This window comes from Phyllobates terribilis, unplaced genomic scaffold (genome assembly GCF_046119375.1).
Source record: "Phyllobates terribilis strain yellow unplaced genomic scaffold, ASM4611937v1 Scaffold_10__3_contigs__length_209671492, whole genome shotgun sequence".
NCBI lineage: Eukaryota > Metazoa > Chordata > Amphibia > Anura > Dendrobatidae > Phyllobates > Phyllobates terribilis.
This window is the reverse complement of record NW_027362770.1, coordinates 208,064,597-208,087,691: the sequence shown is the minus strand read 5'-3', so window position 1 is coordinate 208,087,691 and position 23,095 is coordinate 208,064,597. Positions and strand designations below refer to the sequence as shown.

The 23,095-nt window shown below is 47.8% G+C and overlaps 1 protein-coding gene across 4 annotated transcripts in view; it reads right to left on the bottom strand.

The window, feature by feature from the left end:
• Positions 1-23,095, bottom strand: part of RERG (RAS like estrogen regulated growth inhibitor) — a 403,944-nt gene that overhangs the window by 234,948 nt on the left and 145,901 nt on the right. For 3 of the 4 annotated variants that reach the window (XM_073650605.1, XM_073650604.1, XM_073650603.1), the window contains exon 2: positions 19,686-19,817. In XM_073650605.1, coding sequence (XP_073506706.1) covers positions 19,686-19,746 — 61 coding nt within the window. In that variant the 5' untranslated portion in view covers positions 19,747-19,817. Of the gene's footprint in view, positions 1-19,685; positions 19,818-20,017; positions 20,146-23,095 lie in introns of those variants that run through there. The other variant, XM_073650606.1, reaches the window with a different exon arrangement.

The following is a 23,095-nucleotide window of genomic DNA, read 5'->3' as shown; positions in this document are numbered from 1 at the left end:
AGAGAGGGAGGAGCTTCACAATGCACATGCTCACAGGCACCTGTCCTATTATTAATTGAGAGAGGGAGGAGCTTCCCACTGCCCATGCTCACAGGCAACTGTCCTATTATTATTCGAGAGAGGGAGGAGCTTCCCACTACACATGCTCACAGGCACCTGTCCTATTATTACATGAGAGAGGGAGGAGCTTCCCACTACACATGCTCACAGGCACCTGTCCTATTATTATTCGAGAGAGGGAGGAACATCACACTGCACATGCTCACAGACACCTGTCCTATTATTATTCAAGAGAGTGAGGAGCTTCCCACTGCACATGCTCACAGGCACTTGTCCTATTATTATTTGAGAGAGGGAGGAGCTACCCACTGCACATGCTCATAGGCACTTGTCCTATTACTTGAGAGAGGGAAGAGCTTCACGATGCACATGCTCACAGGCACCTGTCCTATTATTATTTTAGCGAGGGAGAAGCTTCCCACTGCACATGCTAACAGGCACCTGTCCTATTATTAATTGAGAGAGGGAGGAGCTTCCCATTGCACATGCTCACAGACACCTGTCCTATTATTATTTGAGAGAGGGAGGAGCTTCCCACTGCACATGCTCACAGGCACCTGTCCTATTATTATTTGAGAGAGGGAGGAGCTTCCCACTGCACATTCTCACAGGCACCTGTCCTATTATTATTCAAGAGAGTGAGGAGCTTCCCACTGCACATGCTCACAGGCACTTGTACTATTATTATTTGAGAGAGGGAGGAGCTACCCACTGCACATGCTCATAGGCACTTGTCCTATTACTTGAGAGAGGGAGGAGCTTCACGATGCACATGCTCACAGGCACCTGTCCTATTATTAATTGAGAGAGGGAGGAGCTTCACAATACACATGCTCACAGGCACCTGTCCTATTATTATTCAAGAGAGGGAGGAGCTTCACAATGCACATGCTCAGAGACACCTGTCCTATTATTATTCAAGAGAGTGAGGAGCTTCCCACTGCACATGCTCACAGGCGCCAGTCCTATTATTATTTGAGAGAGGGAGGAGCTTCCCACTGCCCATGCTCACAGGCACCTGTCCTATTATTATTCGAGAGAGGGAGGAGCTTTACAATGCACATGCTCATAGGCACCTGTCCTATTATTATTCGAGAGAGGGAGGAGCTTTACAATGCACATGCTCACAGGCACCTGTCCTATTATTATTTTAGCGAGGGAGAAGCTTCCCACTGCACATGCTAACAGGCACCTGTCCTATTATTAATTGAGAGAGGGAGGAGCTTCCCATTGCACATGCTCACAGACACCTGTCCTATTATTATTTGAGAGAGGGAGGAGCTTCCCACTGCACATGCTCACAGGCACCTGTCCTATTATTATTTGAGAGAGGGAGGAGCTTCCCACTGCACATTCTCACAGGCACCTGTCCTATTATTATTTGAGAGAGGGAGGAGCTTCCCACTGCCCATGATCACAGGCACCTGTCCTATTATTATTCGAGAGAGGGAGGAGCTTCCCACTGCACATGCTCACAGGCACCTGTCCTATTATTATTCAAAAGAGTGAGGAGCTTCCCACTGCCCATGCTCACAGGCACCTGTCCTATTATTATTCGAGAGAGGGAGGAGCTTCACAATGCACATGCTCACAGGCACCTGTCCTATTATTAATTGAGAGAGGAGCTTCCCACTGCCCATGCTCACAGGCAACTGTCCTATTATTATTCGAGAGAGGGAGGAGCTTCCCACTACACATGCTCACAGGCACCTGTCCTATTATTACATGAGAGAGGGAGGAGCTTCCCACTACACATGCTCACAGGCACCTGTCCTATTATTATTCGAGAGAGGGAGAAACGTCACACTGCACATGGTCACAGACACCTGTCCTATTATTATTCAAGAGAGTGAGGAGCTTCCCACTGCACACTGCACATGCTCACAGGCACTTGTCCTATTATTATTTGAGAGAGGGAGGAGCTACCCACTGCACATGCTCATAGGCACTTGTCCTATTACTTGAGAGAGGGAGGAGCTTCAAGATGCACATGCTCACAGGCACCTGTCCTATTATTAATTGAGAGAGGGAGGAGCTTCACAATACACATGCTCACAGGCACCTGTCCTATTATTATTCAAGAGAGGGAGTAGCTTCCCACTACACATGCTCATAGGCACCTGTCCTATTATTACATGAGAGAGGGAGGAGCTTCCCACTACACATGCTCACAGGCACCTGTCCTATTATTATTCGAGAGAGGGAGGAAAGTCACACTGCACATGCTCACAGACACCTGTCCTATTATTATTCAAGAGAGTGAGGAGCTTCCCACTACACATGCTCACAGGCACTTGTCCTATTATTATTTGAGAGAGGGAGGAGCTTCCCACGGCACATGCTCACAGGCACTTGTGCTATTATTGAAAGAGAGAGGAGCTTCACAATGCACATGCTCACAGGCACCTGTCCTATTATTATTTGAGAGACGGAGGAGCTTCCCACAGCACATGCTCACAGGCACCAGTCCAATTATTATTCGAGAGAGGGAGGAGCTTCACAATGCACATGCTCAGAAGCACCTGTCCTATTATTATTCAAGAGAGTGAGGAGCTTTACAATGCACATGCTCACAGGCACTTGTCCTATTACTATTTGAGAGAGGGAGGTGCTTCACAATGCACATGCTCACAGGCACCTGTCCTATTATTATTTGAGAGAGGGAGGAGCTTCCCAATGCACATGCTCTGCTCACAGACACCTGTACTATTATTATTTGAGAGAGGGAGGAGCTTTCCACTGCACATGCTCACAGACACCTGTACTATTATTATTTGAGAGAGGGAGTAGCTTCCCACTGCACATGCTCACAGACACCTGTCCTATTATTATTTGAGAGAAGGAGGAGCTTCCCACTGCACATGCTCACAGACACCTGTACTATTATTATTTGAGAGAGGGAGAAGCTTCCCACTGCACATGCTCACAGGCACCAGTCCTATTAATATTTTAGAGAGGGAGGAGCTTCCCACTGCACATGCTCACAGCCACCTGTACTATTATTAATTGAGAGAGGGAGGAGCTTCCCATTGCACATGCTCACAGACACCTGTCCTATTATTATTTGAGAGAGGGAGGAGCTTCCCACTGCACATGCTCACAGGCACCTGTTCTATTATTATTCGAGAGAGGGAGGAGCTTTACAATGCACATGCTCACAGGCACCTGTCCTATTATTATTTTAGAGAGGGAGGAGCTTCCCACTGCACATGCTCACAGGCACCTGTCCTATTATTAATTGAGAGAGGGAGGAGCTTCCCATTGCACATGCTCACAGACACCTGTCCTATTATTATTTGAGAGAGGGAGGAGCTTCCCACTGCACATGCTCACAGGCACCTGTCCTATTATCATTTGAGAGGGAGGAGCTTCCCACTGCACATGCTCACAGGCACCTGTCCTATTATTATTTGAGAGAGGGAGGAGCTTCCTACTGCCCATGCTCACAGGCACCTGTCCTATTATTATTCGAGAGAGGGAGGAGCTTCCCACTGCACATTCTCACAGGCACCTGTCCTATTATTATTCAAGAGAGAGAGGAGCTCTCCACTGCCCATGCTCACAGGCACCTGTCCTATTATTATTCGAGAGAGGGAGGAGCTTTACAATGCACATGCTCACAGGCACCTGTCCTATTATTAATTGAGAGAGGGAGGAACTTCCCACTGCACATGCTCATAGGCACTTGTCCTATTATTATTCGAGAGAGGGAGGAGATTTCCACTGCACATGCTCATAGGCACTTGTCCTATTACTTGAGAGAGGGAGGAGCTTCACAATGCACATGCTCACAGGCACCTGTCCTATTATTATTTGAGAGAGGGAGGAGCTTCCCACTGCACATGCTCACAGGCACCTGTCCTATTATCATTTGAGAGAGGGAGGAGCTTCCCACTGCACATGCTCACAGGCACCTGTCCTATTATTATTTGAGAGAGGGAGGAGCTTCCCACTGCCCATGCTCACAGGCACCTGTCCTATTATTATTCGAGAGAGGGAGGAGCTTCCCACTGCACATTCTCACAGGCACCTGTCCTATTATTATTCAAGAGAGAGAGGAGCTCCCCACTGCCCATGCTCACAGGCACCTGTCCTATTATTATTCGAGAGAGGGAGGAGCTTCACAATGCACATGCTCACAGGCACCTGTCCTATTATTAATTGAGAGAGGGAGGAACTTCCCACTGCACATGCTCACAGGCACTTGTCCTATTATTATTCGAGAGAGGGAGGAGATTCCCACTGCACATACTCATAGGCACTTGTCCTATTACTTGAGAGAGGGAGGAGCTTCACAATGCACATGCTCACAGGCACCTGTTCTATTATTGAGAGAGGGAGGAGCTTCACAATGCACATGCTCACAGGCACCTGTCCTATTATTATTCGAGAGAGGAAGGAGCTTCCCACTACACATGGTCACAGGCACCTGTACTATTATTACATGAGAGAGGGAGGAGCTTCCCACTTCACATGTTCACAGGCACCTGTCCTATTATTATTCGAGAGAGGGAGGAACGTCACACTGCACATGCTCACAGACACCTGTCTTATTATTATTCAAGAGAGTGAGGAGCTTCCCACTGCACATGCTCACAGACACTTGTCCTAATATTGAGAGAGGGAGGAGCTTCACAATGCACAATCTCACAGGCACCAGTCCTATTATTATTCGAGAGAGGGAGGAGCTTTACAATGCACTTGCTCACAGGCACCTGTCCTATTATTATTCGAGAGAGGGAGGAGCTTCCCACTGCACATGCTCACAGGCACCTGTCCTATTATTAATTGAGAGAGGGAGGAGCTTCCCATTGCACATGCTCACAGACACCTGTCCTATTATTATTTGAGAGAGGGAGGAGCTTCCCACTGCACATGCTCACAGGCACCTGTCCTATTATTATTTGAGAGAGGGAGGAGCTTCTCACTGCACATGCTCACAGGCACCTGTACTATTATTATTTAAGAGAGGGAGGAGCTTCCCAGTGCCCATGCTCACAGGCACCTGCCCTATTATTATTCGAGAGAGGGAGGAGCTTCCCACTGCAGATGCTCACAGGCACCTGTCCTATTATAATTCAAGAGAGGGAGGAGCTTCACAATGCACATGCTCACAGGCACCTGTCCTATTATTAATTGAGAGAGGGAGAAGCTTCCCACTGCCCATGCTCACAGGCAACTGTCCTATTATTATTCAAGAGAGGGAGGAGCTTTCCACTACACATGCTCACAGGCAACCTGTCCTATTATTACATGAGAGAGGGAGGAGCTTCCCACTACACATGCTCACAGGCACTTGTCCTATTATTATTTGAGAGAGGGAGGAGCTTCCCAATGCACATGCTCAGAGACACCTGTACTATTATTAATTGAGAGAGGGAGAAGCTTCCCACTGCCCATGCTCACAGGCAACTGTCCTATTATTATTCGAGAGAGGGAGGAGCTTCCCACTGTCCATGTTCACAGGCACCTGTCCTAATATTATTCTAGAGAGGGAGGAACGTCACACTGCACATGCTCACAGACACCTGTCCTATTATTATTCAAGAGAGTGAGGAGCTTCCCACTGCACATGCTCACAGGCACTTGTCCTATTATGATTTGAGAGAGGGAGGAGCTTCACAATGCACATGCTCACAGGCACCTGTCCTATTATTATTCGAGAGAGGGAGGAACGTCACACTGCACATGCTCACAGACACCTGTCCTATTATTATTCAAGAGAGTGAGGAGCTTCCCACTGCACATGCTCACAGGCACTTGTCCTATTATGATTTGAGAGAGGGAGGAGCTTCACAATGCACATGCTCACAGGCACCTGTCCTATTATTATTCGAGAGAGGGAGGAACGTCACACTGCACATGCTCACAGACACCTGTCCTATTATTATTCAAGAGAGTGAGGAGCTTCCCACTGCACATGCTCACAGGCACTTGTCCTATTATTATTTGAGAGAGGGAGGAGCTTCCCACTGCACATGCTCACAGGCACTTGTCCTATTATTGAGAGAGGGAGGAGCTTCACAATGCACATGCTCGCAGGCACCTGTCCTATTATTATTTGAGAGACGGAGGAGCTTCCCACTGCACATGCTCACAGGCACCTGTCCTATTATTAATTGAGAGAGGGAGGAGCTTCCCAATGCACATGCTCACAGACACCTGTACTATTATTATTTGAGAGAGGGAGGACCTTCCCACTGCACATGCTCACAGACACCTGTACTATTATTATTTGAGAGAGGGAGGAGCTTCCCACTGCACATGCTCACAGACACCTGTCCTATTATTATTTGAGAGAAGGAGGAGCTTCACAATGCACATGCTCACAGGCACCTGTCCTATTATTAATTGAGAGAGGGAGGAGCTTCCCACTGCCCATGCTCACAGGCAACTGTCCTATTATTATTCGAGAGAGGGAGGAGCTTCCCACTACACATGCTCACAGGCACCTGTCCTATTATTACATGAGAGAGGGAGGAGCTTCCCACTACACATGCTCACAGGCACCTGTCCTATTATTATTCGAGAGAGGGAGGAACGTCACACTGCACATGCTCACAGACACCTGTCCTATTATTATTCAAGAGAGTGAGGAGCTTCCCACTGCACATGCTCACAGGCACTTGTCCTATTATTATTTGAGAGAGGGAGGAGCTTCCCACTGCACATGCTCACAGGCACTTGTCCTATTACTTGAGAGAGGGAGGAGCTTCACAATGCACATGCTCACAGGCACCTGTCCTATTATTAATTGAGAGAGGGAGGAGCTTCACAATGCACATGCTCACAGGCACCTGTCCTATTATTACATGAGAGAGGGAGGAGCTTCCCACTACACATGTTCACAGGCACCTGTCCTATTATTATTCGAGAGAGGGAGGAATGTCACACTGCACATGCTCACAGACACCTGTCCTATTATTATTCAAGAGAGTGAGGAGCTTCCCACTGCACATGCTCACAGGCACTTGTCCTATTATTATTTGAGAGAGGGAGGAGCTTCCCACTGCACATGCTCACAGGCACCTGTCCTATTATTATTCGAGAGAGGGAGGAGCTTCCCACAGCACATGCTCACAGGCACCAGTCCTATTATTATTTGATAGAGTGAGGAGCTTCACAATGCACATGCTCAGAGGCACCTGTCCTATTAATATTCAAGAGAGTGAGGAGCTTTATAATGCACATGCTCACAGGCACTTGTCCTATTACTATTTGAGAGAGGGAGGAGCTTCACAATGCACATGCTCACAGGCACCTGTCCTATTATTATTTGAGAGAGGGAGGAGCTTCCCAATGCACATGCTCACAGACACCTGTACTATTATTATTTAAGAGAGGGAGGAGCTTCCCACTGCAGATGCTCACAGACACCTGTCCTATTATTATTTGAGAGGAGGAGCTTCCCACTGCACATGCTCAGAGGCACCTGTACTATTATTATTTGAGAGAGCGCGGAGCTTCCCACTGTCCATGCTCACAGGCACCTGTCCTATTATTATTCGAGAGAGGGAGGAGCTCCACAATGCACATGTTCACAGGCACCTGTCCTATTATTATTTGAGAGAGGGAGGAGCTTCCCACTGCACATGCTCACAGACACCTGTACTATTATTATTTGAGAGAGGGAGGAGCTTCCCATTGCACATGCTCACAGGCACCTGTCCTATTATTATTCGAGAGAGCGAGGAGCTTCCCACTGCACATGCTCACAGGCACCTGTCCTATTATTATTCGAGAGAGGGAGGAGCTTTACAATGCACTTGCTCACAGGCACCTGTCCTATTATTATTCGAGAGAGGGAGGAGCTTCACAATGCACATGCTCACAGGCACCTGTCCTATTATTGCATGAGAGAGGGAGGAGCTTCCCACTACACATGCTCACAGGCACCTGTCCTATTATTATTCGAGAGAGGGAGGAACGTCACACTGCACATGCTCACAGACACCTGTCCTATTATTATTCAAGAGAGTGAGGAGCTTCCCACTGCACATGCTCACAGGCACTTGTCCTATTATTATTTGAGAGAGGGAGGAGCTTCCGACTGCACATGCTCACAGGCACTTGTCCTATTATTGAGAGAGGGAGGAGCTTCAAAATGCACATGCTCACAGGCACCTGTCCTATTATTATTCGAGAGGTGGAGGAGCTTACCACTGCACATGCTCGCAGGCACCTGTCCTATTATTATTTGAGAGTGTGAGGAGCTTCCCACAGCACATGCTCTCAGGCACCAGTCCTATTATTATTTGAGAGTGTGAGGAGCTTCACAATGCACATGCTCAGAGGCACCTGTCCTATTAATATTCAAGAGAGTGAGGAGCTTTACAATGCACATGCTCACAGGCACTTGTCCTATTACTATTTGAGAGAGGGAGGAGCTTCACAATGCACATGCTCACAGGCACCTGTCCTATTATTATTTGACAGAGGGAGGAGCTTCCCAATGCACATGCTCACAGACACCTGTACTATTATTATTTGAGAGAGGGAGGAGCTTCCCACTGCAGATGCTCACAGACACCTGTCCTATTATTATTTGAGAGGAGGAGGAGCTTCCCACTGCACAGGCTCACAGACACCTGTCCTATTATTATTTGAGAGAAGGAGGAGCTTCCCACTGCACAGGCTCACAGACACCTGTCCTATTATTATTTGACAGAGGGAGGAGCTTCCCAATGCACATTCTCACAGGCACCTGTACTATTATTATTTGACAGAGGGAGGAGCTTCCCAATGCACATTCTCACAGGCACCTGTACTATTATTATTTGAGAGAGCGCGGAGCTTCCCACTGTCCATGCTCACAGGCACCTGTCCTATTATTATTCGAGAGAGGGAGGAGCTCCACAATGCACATGTTCACAGGCACCTGTCCTATTATTATTTGAGAGAGGGAGGAGCTTCCCACTGTACATGCTCACAGACACCTGTACTATTATTATTTGAGAGAGGGAGGAGCTTCCCACTGCACATGCTCACAGGCACCTGTCCTATTATTAATTGAGAGAGGGAGGAGCTTCCCATTGCACATGCTCACAGACACCTGTCATATTATTATTAGAGAGAGGGAGGAGCTTCCCATTGCACATGCTCACAGGCACCTGTGACCCTAACCCTATTATTATTCGAGAGAGGGAGGAACACCACACTGCACATGCTCAGAGGCACCTGTCCTATTATTATCAAGAGAGGGAAGAGTTTCAACACTGCCCATGCTCACAGGCACCTGTCCTATTATCATTTGAGAGAGGGAGGAGCTTCCCATTGCACATGTTCACAGGCACCTGTACTATTATCATTCAAGAGAGGGAGGAGCTTCCCATTGCACATGCTCACAGGGAGCTGTCCTATTATTATTCGAGAGAGGGAGGAGCTTCCCATTGCACATGCTGACAGGCACCTGTCCTATTATTATTCGAGAGAGGGAGGAACAACACAGTGCACATGCTCAGAGGCACCTGTCCTGTTATTATCAAGAGAGGGAGGAGCTTCCCACCGCACATGCTCAGAGGCACTTGTCCTACTATTAACCGAGAGAGGGAGGAGCTTCCCACTGCACATGCTCACAGGCACCTGTCCTATTATTATCAAGAGAGGGAGGTGATCCCCACTGCACATGCTCACAGGCACCTGTCCTATTATTATTTGAGAGAGGGAGGAGCTTCCCAATGCACATGCTCAGAGGCACCTGTCCTTTTATTATTCAAGAGAGAGAGGAGCTTCCTACTGCACATGTGCACAGGCACCTGTCCTGTTATTATTTGAGAGAGGGAGGAATCTCACACTGCACATGTTCACAGGCAACTGTCCTATTATCATTCGAGAGAGGGAGGAGCTTCCCATTGCACATGCTCACAAGCACCTGTCCTGTTATTATTTGAGAGAGGGAGGAATTTCACACTGCACATGATCACAGGCACCTGTCCTTTTATTATTCAAGAGAGGGAGGAGCTTCCCACTGCACAGGCTCAGAGGCACCTGTCCTGTTATTATTTGAGAGAGGGAGGAATGTCACACTGCACATGCTCACAGGCTCCTGTCCTATTATTATTCAAGAGAGGGAGGAGCTTCCCATTGCACATGCTCACAGGCACCTGTCCTATTATTATTTGAGAGAGAGAGGAGTTTCCCCACTGCACATGCTCACAGGTACCTGTCCTGTTATTATTTGAGAGAGGGAGGAGCTTCCCACTGCACATGCTCACAGGCACCTGTCCTATTATTATTTGAGAGAGGGAGTTATGTCACACTGCACATGCTCACAGGCACCTGTCCTATTATTATTTGAGAGAGGGAGGAACACCACACTGCACATGCTCTCAGGCACCTGTCCTATTATTATCAAGAGAGGGAGGAGTTTCCCACTGCACATGCTCTCAGGCACCTGTCCTATTATTATCAAGAGAGGGAGGAGCTTCCCACTGCACATGCTCACAGGCACCTGTCCTATTATTATTCGAGAGAGGGAGGAGCTTCCCACTGCACATGCTCACAGGCACCTGTCCTATTATCATTCGAGAGAGGGAGGAGCTTCCCATTGCACATGCTCACAGGCACCTGTCCTATTATCATTCGAGAGAGGGAGGAACGTCACACTGCACATGCTCACAGGCACCTGTCCTATTATTATCAAGAGAGGGAGGAGCTTCCCACTGCACATGCTCAGATGCATTTGTCCTATTATTATCCTAGAGAGGCAGGAGCTTCCCACTACACATGTTCACAGGCACCTGTCCTATTACTATTCGAGAGAGGGAAGAACGCCACACTGCACATGCTCAGAGGCACCTGTCCTATTATTATTCGAGAGAGGGAGGAGCTTCCCACTGCACATGCTCAGAGGCACTTGTCCTATTATTATCCGAGAGAGGGAGTAACTACCCACTACACATGCTCACAGGCACCTGTCCTATTATTATTCGAGAGAGGGAGGAAGGGAGGAACGCCACACTGCACATGCTCAGAGGCACCTGTCCTATTATTATCAAGAGAGGGAGGTGCTCCCCACTGCCCATGCTCACAGGCACCTGTCCTATTATTATTTGAGAGAGGGAGGAACGTCACACTGCACATGTTCACAGGCACCTGTAATATTATTATTCGAGAGAGGGAGGAGCTTTGCCACTGCACATGCTCAGAGGCACCTGTCCTATTATTATTCAAGAGAGGGAGGGGCTTCCCACTGCACATGCTCACAGGCACCTGTCCTATTATTAATTGAGAGAGGGAGGAGCTTCTCACTGCACATGCTCACAGGCACCTGTACTATTATTATTTAAGAGAGGGAGGAGCTTCCCAGTGCCCATGCTCACAGGCACCTGCCCTATTATTATTCGAGAGAGGGAGGAGCTTCCCACTGCAGATGCTCACAGGCACCTGTCCTATTATAATTCAAGAGAGGGAGGAGCTTCACAATGCACATGCTCACAGGCACCTGTCCTATTATTAATTGAGAGAGGGAGAAGCTTCCCACTGCCCATGCTCACAGGCAACTGTCCTATTATTATTCAAGAGAGGGAGGAGCTTTCCACTACACATGCTCACAGGCAACCTGTCCTATTATTACATGAGAGAGGGAGGAGCTTCCCACTACACATTCTCACAGGCACTTGTCCTATTATTATTTGAGAGAGGGAGGAGCTTCCCAATGCACATGCTCAGAGACACCTGTACTATTATTAATTGAGAGAGGGAGAAGCTTCCCACTGCCCATGCTCACAGGCAACTGTCCTATTATTATTCGAGAGAGGGAGGAGCTTCCCACTGTCCATGTTCACAGGCACCTGTCCTAATATTATTCTAGAGAGGGAGGAACGTCACACTGCACATGCTCACAGACACCTGTCCTATTATTATTCAAGAGAGTGAGGAGCTTCCCACTGCACATGCTCACAGGCACTTGTCCTATTATGATTTGAGAGAGGGAGGAGCTTCACAATGCACATGCTCACAGGCACCTGTCCTATTATTATTCGAGAGAGGGAGGAACGTCACACTGCACATGCTCACAGACACCTGTCCTATTATTATTCAAGAGAGTGAGGAGCTTCCCACTGCACATGCTCACAGGCACTTGTCCTATTATGATTTGAGAGAGGGAGGAGCTTCACAATGCACATGCTCACAGGCACCTGTCCTATTATTATTCGAGAGAGGGAGGAACGTCACACTGCACATGCTCACAGACACCTGTCCTATTATTATTCAAGAGAGTGAGGAGCTTCCCACTGCACATGCTCACAGGCACTTGTCCTATTATTATTTGAGAGAGGGAGGAGCTTCCCACTGCACATGCTCACAGGCACTTGTCCTATTATTGAGAGAGGGAGGAGCTTCACAATGCACATGCTCGCAGGCACCTGTCCTATTATTATTTGAGAGACGGAGGAGCTTCCCACTGCACATGCTCACAGGCACCTGTCCTATTATTAATTGAGAGAGGGAGGAGCTTCCCAATGCACATGCTCACAGACACCTGTACTATTATTATTTGAGAGAGGGAGGACCTTCCCACTGCACATGCTCACAGACACCTGTACTATTATTATTTGAGAGAGGGAGGAGCTTCCCACTGCACATGCTCACAGACACCTGTCCTATTATTATTTGAGAGAAGGAGGAGCTTCACAATGCACATGCTCACAGGCACCTGTCCTATTATTAATTGAGAGAGGGAGGAGCTTCCCACTGCCCATGCTCACAGGCAACTGTCCTATTATTATTCGAGAGAGGGAGGAGCTTCCCACTACACATGCTCACAGGCACCTGTCCTATTATTACATGAGAGAGGGAGGAGCTTCCCACTACACATGCTCACAGGTAGCTGTCCTATTATTATTCGAGAGAGGGAGGAACGTCACACTGCACATGCTCACAGACACCTGTCCTATTATTATTCAAGAGAGTGAGGAGCTTCCCACTGCACATGCTCACAGGCACTTGTCCTATTATTATTTGAGAGAGGGAGGAGCTTCCCACTGCACATGCTCACAGGCACTTGTCCTATTACTTGAGAGAGGGAGGAGCTTCACAATGCACATGCTCACAGGCACCTGTCCTATTATTAATTGAGAGAGGGAGGAGCTTCACAATGCACATGCTCACAGGCACCTGTCCTATTATTACATGAGAGAGGGAGGACCTTCCCACTACACATGCTCACAGGCACCTGTCCTATTATTATTCGAGAGAGGGAGGAACGTCACACTGCACATGCTCACAGACACCTGTCCTATTATTATTCAAGAGAGTGAGGAGCTTCCCACTGCACATGCTCACAGGCACTTGTCCTATTATTATTTGAGAGAGGGAGGAGCTTCCCACTGCACATGCTCACAGGCACCTGTCCTATTGTTATTCGAGAGAGGGAGGAGCTTCACAATGCACATGCTCAGAGGCACCTGTCCTATTAATATTCAAGAGAGTGAGGAGCTTTATAATGCACATGCTCACAGGCACTTGTCCTATTACTATTTGAGAGAGGGAGGAGCTTCACAATGCACATGCTCACAGGCACCTGTCCTATTATTATTTGAGAGAGGGAGGAGCTTCCCAATGCACATGCTCACAGACACCTGTACTATTATTATTTAAGAGAGGGAGGAGCTTCCCACTGCAGATGCTCACAGACACCTGTCCTATTATTATTTGAGAGGAGGAGCTTCCCACTGCACATGCTCAGAGGCACCTGTACTATTATTATTTGAGAGAGCGCGGAGCTTTCCACTGTCCATGCTCACAGGCACCTGTCCTATTATTATTCGAGAGAGGGAGGAGCTCCACAATGCACATGTTCACAGGCACCTGTCCTATTATTATTTGAGAGAGGGAGGAGCTTCCCACTGCACATGCTCACAGACACCTGTACTATTATTATTTGAGAGAGGGAGGAGCTTCCCATTGCACATGCTCACAGGCACCTGTCCTATTATTATTCGAGAGAGCGAGGAGCTTCCCACTGCACATGCTCACAGGCACCTGTCCTATTATTATTCGAGAGAGGGAGGAGCTTTACAATGCACTTGCTCACAGGCACCTGTCCTATTATTATTCGAGAGAGGGAGGAGCTTCACAATGCACATGCTCACAGGCACCTGTCCTATTATTGCATGAGAGAGGGAGGAGCTTCCCACTACACATGCTCACAGGCACCTGTCCTATTATTATTCGAGAGAGGGAGGAACGTCACACTGCACATGCTCACAGACACCTGTCCTATTATTATTCAAGAGAGTGAGGAGCTTCCCACTGCACATGCTCACAGGCACTTGTCCTATTATTATTTGAGAGAGGGAGGAGCTTCCGACTGCACATGCTCACAGGCACTTGTCCTATTATTGAGAGAGGGAGGAGCTTCAAAATGCACATGCTCACAGGCACCTGTCCTATTATTATTCGAGAGGTGGAGGAGCTTACCACTGCACATGCTCGCAGGCACCTGTCCTATTATTATTTGAGAGTGTGAGGAGCTTCCCACAGCACATGCTCTCAGGCACCAGTCCTATTATTATTTGAGAGTGTGAGGAGCTTCACAATGCACATGCTCAGAGGCACCTGTCCTATTAATATTCAAGAGAGTGAGGAGCTTTACAATGCACATGCTCACAGGCACTTGTCCTATTACTATTTGAGAGAGGGAGGAGCTTCACAATGCACATGCTCACAGGCACCTGTCCTATTATTATTTGACAGAGGGAGGAGCTTCCCAATGCACATGCTCACAGACACCTGTACTATTATTATTTGAGAGAGGGAGGAGCTTCCCACTGCAGATGCTCACAGACACCTGTCCTATTATTATTTGAGAGAAGGAGGAGCTTCCCACTGCACAGGCTCAGAGGCACCTGTCCTATTATTATTTGACAGAGGGAGGAGCTTCCCAATGCACATTCTCACAGGCACCTGTACTATTATTATTTGAGAGAGCGCGGAGCTTCCCACTGTCCATGCTCACAGGCACCTGTCCTATTATTATTCGAGAGAGGGAGGAGCTCCACAATGCACATGTTCACAGGCACCTGTCCTATTATTATTTGAGAGAGGGAGGAGCTTCCCACTGCACATGCTCACAGACACCTGTACTATTATTATTTGAGAGAGGGAGGAGCTTCCCACTGCACATGCTCACAGGCACCTGTCCTATTATTAATTGAGAGAGGGAGGAGCTTCCCATTGCACATGCTCACAGACACCTGTGACCCTAACCCTATTATTATTCGAGAGAGGGAGGAACACCACACTGCACATGCTCAGAGGCACCTGTCCTATTATTATCAAGAGAGGGAAGAGTTTCAACACTGCCCATGCTCACAGGCACCTGTCCTATTATTATTCGAGAGAGGGAGGAGCTTCCCACTGCACATGCTGACAGGCACCTGTCCTATTATTATTCGAGAGAGGGAGGAACAACACAGTGCACATGCTCAGAGGCACCTGTCCTGTTATTATCAAGAGAGGGAGGAGCTTCCCACCGCACATGCTCAGAGGCACTTGTCCTACTATTAACCGAGAGAGGGAGGAGCTTCCCACTGCACATGCTCACAGGCACCTGTCCTATTATTATCAAGAGAGGGAGGTGATCCCCACTGCACATGCTCACAGGCACCTGTCCTATTATTATTTGAGAGAGGGAGGAGCTTCCCAATGCACATGCTCAGAGGCACCTGTCCTTTTATTATTCAAGAGAGAGAGGAGCTTCCTACTGCACATGTGCACAGGCACCTGTCCTGTTATTATTTGAGAGAGGGAGGAATCTCACACTGCACATGTTCACAGGCAACTGTCCTATTATCATTCGAGAGAGGGAGGAGCTTCCCATTGCACATGCTCACAAGCACCTGTCCTGTTATTATTTGAGAGAGGGAGGAATTTCACACTGCACATGATCACAGGCACCTGTCCTTTTATTATTCAAGAGAGGGAGGAGCTTCCCACTGCACAGGCTCAGAGGCACCTGTCCTGTTATTATTTGAGAGAGGGAGGAATGTCACACTGCACATGCTCACAGGCTCCTGTCCTATTATTATTCAAGAGAGGGAGGAGCTTCCCATTGCACATGCTCACAGGCACCTGTCCTATTATTATTTGAGAGAGAGAGGAGTTTCCCCACTGCACATGCTCACAGGCACCTGTCCTATTATTATTCAAGAGAGGGAGGATTTTCCCACTGCACAGGCTCACAGGTACCTGTCCTGTTATTATTTGAGAGAGGGAGGAGCTTCCCACTGCACATGCTCACAGGCACCTGTCCTATTATTATTTGAGAGAGGGAGTTATGTCACACTGCACATGCTCACAGGCACCTGTCCTATTATTATTTGAGAGAGGGAGGAACACCACACTGCACATGCTCAAAGGCACTTGTCCTATTATTATCAAGAGAGGGAGATGCTTCCAACTGCACATGCTCTCAGGCACCTGTCCTATTATTATCAAGAGAGGGAGGAGTTTCCCACTGCACATGCTCTCAGGCACCTGTCCTATTATTATCAAGAGAGGGAGGAGCTTCCCACTGCACATGCTCACAGGCACCTGTCCTATTATTATTCGAGAGAGGGAGGAGCTTCCCACTGCACATGCTCACAGGCACCTGTCCTATTATCATTCGAGAGAGGGAGGAGCTTCCCATTGCACATGCTCACAGGCACCTGTCCTATTATCATTCGAGAGAGGGAGGAACGTCACACTGCACATGCTCACAGGCACCTGTCCTATTATTATCAAGAGAGGGAGGAGCTTCCCACTGCACATGCTCAGATGCATTTGTCCTATTATTATCCTAGAGAGGCAGGAGCTTCCCACTACACATGTTCACAGGCACCTGTCCTATTACTATTCGAGAGAGGGAAGAACGCCACACTGCACATGCTCAGAGGCACCTGTCCTATTATTATTCGAGAGAGGGAGGAGCTTCCCACTGCACATGCTCAGAGGCACTTGTCCTATTATTATCCGAGAGAGGGAGTAACTACCCACTACACATGCTCACAGGCACCTGTCCTATTATTATTCGAGAGAGGGAGGAAGGGAGGAACGCCACACTGCACATGCTCAGAGGCACCTGTCCTATTATTATCAAGAGAGGGAGGTGCTCCCCACTGCCCATGCTCACAGGCACCTGTCCTATTATTATTTGAGAGAGGGAGGAACGTCACACTGCACATGTTCACAGGCACCTGTAATATTATTATTCGAGAGAGGGAGGAGCTTTGCCACTGCACATGCTCAGAGGCACCTGTCCTATTATTATTCAAGAGAGGGAGGGGCTTCCCACTGCACATGCTCACAGGCACCTGTCCTATTATTAATCGAGAGAGAGAGGAACACCACACTGCACATGCTCAGTGGCACTTGTCCTATTATTATCAAGAGAGGGAGGAGCTTCCCACTGCACATGCTCACATGCACCTGTCCTATTAATATTTGAGAGAGGGAGGAGCTTCCCACTGCACATGCTCACAGGCACCTGTCCTATTATTATTCAAGAGAGTGAGGAGCTTCCCACTTCACATGCTCAGAGGCACCTGTCCTATTATTATTCAAGAGAGGGAGGTGCTTCCCACTGCACATGCTCACAGGGACCTGTCCTATTATTATTTCAGAGAGGGAGGAACGTCACACTGCACATGCTCACAGGCACCTGTCCTATTATTATTCGAGAGAGGGAGGAGCTTCCCACTGCACATGCTCAGAGGCACCTGTCCTATTATTATTCAAGAGAGGGAGAAGCTTCCCACTGCACATGCTCACAGGTACCTGTCCTTTTATTATTTGAGAGAGGGAGGAGTTTCCTTACTGCACATGCTCACAGGCACCTGTCCCATTATTATTTGAGAGAGGGAGGAGTTTCCTTATTGCACATGCTCACAGGCACCTGTCCTATTATTATTCGAGCGAGGGAGGAACACCACACTGCAAATGCTCAGAGGCACCTGTCCTATTATTATCAAGAGAGGGAGGAGCTTCCCACCGCACATGCTCAGAGGCACACGTCTTATTATTATCAAGAGAAGGAGAAGCTTCCCACTGCACATGCTCTCAGGCACCTGTCCTATTATTATCAAGAGAGGGAGGAGCTTCCCATTGCACATGCTCACAGGCACTTGTCCTATTATTATCAAGAGAAGGAGAAGCTTCCCACTGCACATGCTCTCAGGCACCTGTCCAATTATTATCAAGAGAGGGAGGAGCTTCCCACTGCACATGCTCAGAGGCACACGTCCTATTATTATCAAGAGAAGGAGAAGCTTCCCACTGCACATGCTCACAGGCACCTGTCCTATTATTATCAAGAGAGGGAGGAGCTTCCCACCGCACATGCTCAGAGGCACCTGTCCTATTATTATCAAGAGAGGGAGGAGCTTCCCATTGCACATGCTCACAGGCACCTGTCCTATTATCATTCGAGAGATGGAGGAGTATTCCACTTCACATGCTCACAGGCACCTGTCCTATTATCATTCGAGAGAGGGAGGAACACCACACCGCACATGCTCAGAGGCACCTGTCCTATTATTATCAAGAGAGGGAGGAGCTTCCCACTGCACATGCTCAGAGGCACTTGTCCTATTATTATCAAGAGAGGGAGGAGTTTCCCACTGCACATGCTCACAGGCACTTGTCCAATTATTATCAAGAGAGGGAGGAGCTTCCCACTGCACATGCTCACAGGCACTTGTCCTATTATTATCAAGAGAGGGAGGAGCTTCCCACTGCACATGCTCACAGGCACCTGTCCTATTATCATTCGAGAGAGGGAGGAATGTCACACTGCACATGCTCACAGGCACCTGTCCTATTATTATTCGAGAGATGGAGGAACTTCCCACTGCACATGCTCACAGGCACCTGTCCTATTATTTGAGAGAGGGAGGAGCTTCCCACTGCACATGCTCACAGGCCTTTGAATATTCTAGAGCGGGGGCATAGGACCTCCTTAGGCAAAAGAGAATTTTAGTGTTCTACTATTTCTGGAGAACTCTTTAAGGACCTGACTATTCTAAAGCAAATTCCTGAGCAAAAATGCTTTGAAAAAATGTATTTAGGCAGAAAAGAGCTTCCTACATTTATTCTGCTCAGAACGCAGCAAATAATTGTGTAAGTAGATTCCCATTGTCCTGTACGTCCTCGCTGCAACACATGATCTAGCAAAATATCTGGAGGGTGGAAGAATGCAGAATGCAGAGCTATAAGTCTACAACTCGTCCTCTGAAGCTGCAAAATCTACACCTCTAAGAAAAGAAATAGGTGACATCAGAGAACATGCAGAAACCCACCAGACATAGGTGACATCAGAGAACATGCAGAAACCCACCATACATAGGTGACATCAGAGAACATGCAGAAACCCACCAGACAGAGGTGACATCAGAGAACATGCAGAAACCCACCAGACATAGGTGACATCAGAGAACATGCACAAACCCACCCGACACAGGTGACATCAGAGAACATGCACAAACCCACCAGACATAGGTGACATCAGAGAACATGCACAAACCCACCCGACATAGGTGACATCAGAGAACATGCAGAAACCCACCAGACATAGGTGACATCAGAGAACATGCACAAACCCACCAGACATAGGTGACATCAGAGAACATGCAGAAACCCACCCGACTTGCCAACTCCAGCTCGGCCAAAAACAGCAATTTTCACTTCTGCGCTTTTCGCCATGCTGCTGCTGTTGATCTTCTTGGATGTTTCCGACTCAATGCGTCATTGTTAATCCTGTCGAGTCTTCAAGTCTACAAAAAGAAGAGATGGACATAATCCAGAGAATGGAACCCGCGTTACCAGGGCATTTATCAGACAAGGCATCTACTAGGAAAACCACCATCCTTCCTACATATATCAAGACACATGCACTACATAATCCAGAAGACAAGAGCGCGGGCATCACACTTTAGACAAAAAGACACTAGATTATAACAGGAAAACAACTGACAAGAGCCAAATTGTGACTTTCTCATGCCCCGCCGCCATGCGGCCAGTCTCATTCAGGTCTTCTGCAGACTGCAGGCACCCTCATCAGCAGCAGCCTGAGCCCGCAGCAGCCTGAGCCCGCAGCTTTTTGCTCTACAGCCAATGTCTCCTCCTCTTGTGTTACAGAGTATTTTTATTATTCGGGGATAGCTTGCTGTTCGCTGGAGACAATCCTGACATGACATATTTGGAGATAATATTTACTTAGATGCTTGACTTGTTTGGAAGGAGATGACCAGCTCGGCAATTAATGAATGTAGAATGCGCCTCCAGCTCTGACCACCATTATACAGTCTTACTATAAGACTATGTGCAAGTGGAATTCATTGAAGCAGGTCCTCCTCAAAAAAACAAAAAACGCCTGAAGAACTTTTCCTATTCATTTCTATTGTAAAACACTTTGCTCTTCAGATCTTCACACTTTACAGCTTTTTTTTTCTAGTTCAGGTTTCGAAAAAAAAGGTGACTCCGGATGGAAAATGCTCCTATCCGAAAAACTCTTCCAAAAAGCTTCAGGAGAATTTCCTGAAAAGGTTTTCACTAGAAAACATCTCAAATAAACTCCATCTGCACATGGCCTAAATCCTGCTGATGGCAATATCTATTGTGATTCTGCAAAAGAACGGAAAATCTCCATGTTAAAGAGACTGTGATGGACGTTACAGAGCTGAAAGTTATTCCATTCCAGCCACTTAATGTAAAAGAAGATTCAGGCCAAGATTAGGAATTGTTCTGGACTCCTACTGTCTATATAAAAGACGTCTGTAAATGTTCTTACTGTATATAGAAGAAGTCTGTAGGGTTCATGGTCGTGACGCCACGGCTGGTCATCAGGGAGAGCGGAGGAATGGAAAGAATGTGCTAATGTAAATCCACCAGACAGACGATCGGTGTATAGATCTCAGCCATGAAAACCGCCATGGAAGATGTATCCAGCTCTTCTAAATATTCAGAGAAGGTCCGACAGTCTTAGGATCAGAGACCTAAGCAGCCCCCCAAATATACACAACCCAATTACATTTAGAGGCAGTCTCTAAGGAAAAGTCTAAGACTCAACAAAAGCGGCAGAAGACAGAACTAATAACACGAGAACGGCCATCTGTGAAAGGTTCCTACAGACTGAATATCAGGTCATTGACCACGATGGTTAATCTGACAATGGACGGAGCCATTTATGATGGCCGCACACATTTCAAGAGACGGTGGAGGATTGGTGGACCTTGGCTCAAGAGGTTACCTGGATCACGTGACAGTGTCATGGAAAGTGAGAAGGACCCAAAGTCTTGACCAACCCTGCCTCAGAGCGCAGATCTTAGCCTTTCCAGTACGAGCACCCCCCAGTCACAGAAAAGAAGGCCCCCAAAGCCATTGTCGTGGCAGTAGTAAGCGCCTGTCCTCAGATTGCAGCATATTACACTGCAATACTGCAGGGCGGCCAACTCATGTAGAAAGAAGTTAAGGTTCAACTAAACTCAGGTCGACCTACAATCTCAAAAATCTAAAAATGTACTGTACGTCCCATCTACACTAATCAACACCCACCTGGAACCCCAGTGCAGTACTCAACCCTAACCACAGACCAGAAGGACTTATTAATGCAACCATGCAGTGTTCACTGATATCAAGGGTTGCCATAATGCCACCATACACAATAGTAAGTCGCCACCAACACTGAGATTAGTGTCTCCCACTCCTAGTACAGAAAATGCCACCGGCTACAAACAACCCACATAGCACTGACATCGCCTGTTAGTGCAATTATTGCTTCCACCCACCCGGTGCAATTATTGCTTCCACCCACCCGGTGCAATTATTGCTTCCACCCACACCAGTACAATTATTGCTTCCACCCACCCAGTACAATTATTGCTGTCACCCACCCAGTACAATTATTGCTTCCACCCACCCGGTACAATTATTAATTCCACCCACCCAGTACAATTATTGCTGCCACCCACCCGGTACAATTATTGCTTCCACCCACCCAGTACAATTATTTGCTTCCACCCACCCAGTACAATTATTGCTTCCACCCACCCAGTACAATTATTGCTTCCACCCACCCAGTACAATTATTGCTTCAACCCATCCCAGTACAATTACTGCTGCCACCCACCCGGTACAATTATTGCTTCCACCCACCCGGTACAATTATTGCTTCCACCCACCCAGTACAATTATTGCTTCAACCCAGCAAAATACAATTATTGCTTCCACCCACCCAGTGCAATTATTGCTTCCACCCACCCGGTACAATTATTGCTTACCACCTACCCAGTACAATTATTGCTGCCACCCACCCAGTACAATTATTGCTTCCATCCACCCGGTACAATTATTGCTTCCATCCACCCAGTACAATTATTGCTTCCACCTACACAGTACAATTATTGCTTCCACCCACCCAGTACAATTATTGCTTCCACCCACCCAGTGCAATTATTGCTTCCACCCACCCGGTGCAATTATTGCTTCCACCCACCCGGTACAATTATTGCTTCCACCCACCCGGTACAATTATTGCTTCCACCCACCCGAAACAATTATAGCTTCCATCCACCCGGTACAATTATTGCTTCCACCCACCCAGTACAATTATTGCTTCCACCCACGCAGTACAATTATTGCTTCCACCTACGCAGTACAGTTATTGCTTCCACCCACCCAGTACAATTATTGCTTCCACCCACCCGGTACAATTATTGCTTCCACCCACCCAGTACAATTATTGGTGCCACCCACCCGGTACAATTATTGCTGCCACCCACCCGGTACAATTATTGCTGCCACCCACCCAGTACAATTATTGCTGCCACCCACCCAGTACAATTATTGCTGCCACCCACCCAGAACAATTATTGCTTCCACCAACCCAGTACAATTATTTCTGCCACCCACCCAGAACAATTATTGCTCCCACCCAGCCAGTACAATTATTTGTGCCACCCAGCCAGTACAATTATTGCTCCCACCCACCCAGTACAATTATTGCTTCCACCCAACCAGTACAATTACTGCTTCCACCCACGCAGTTCAATTA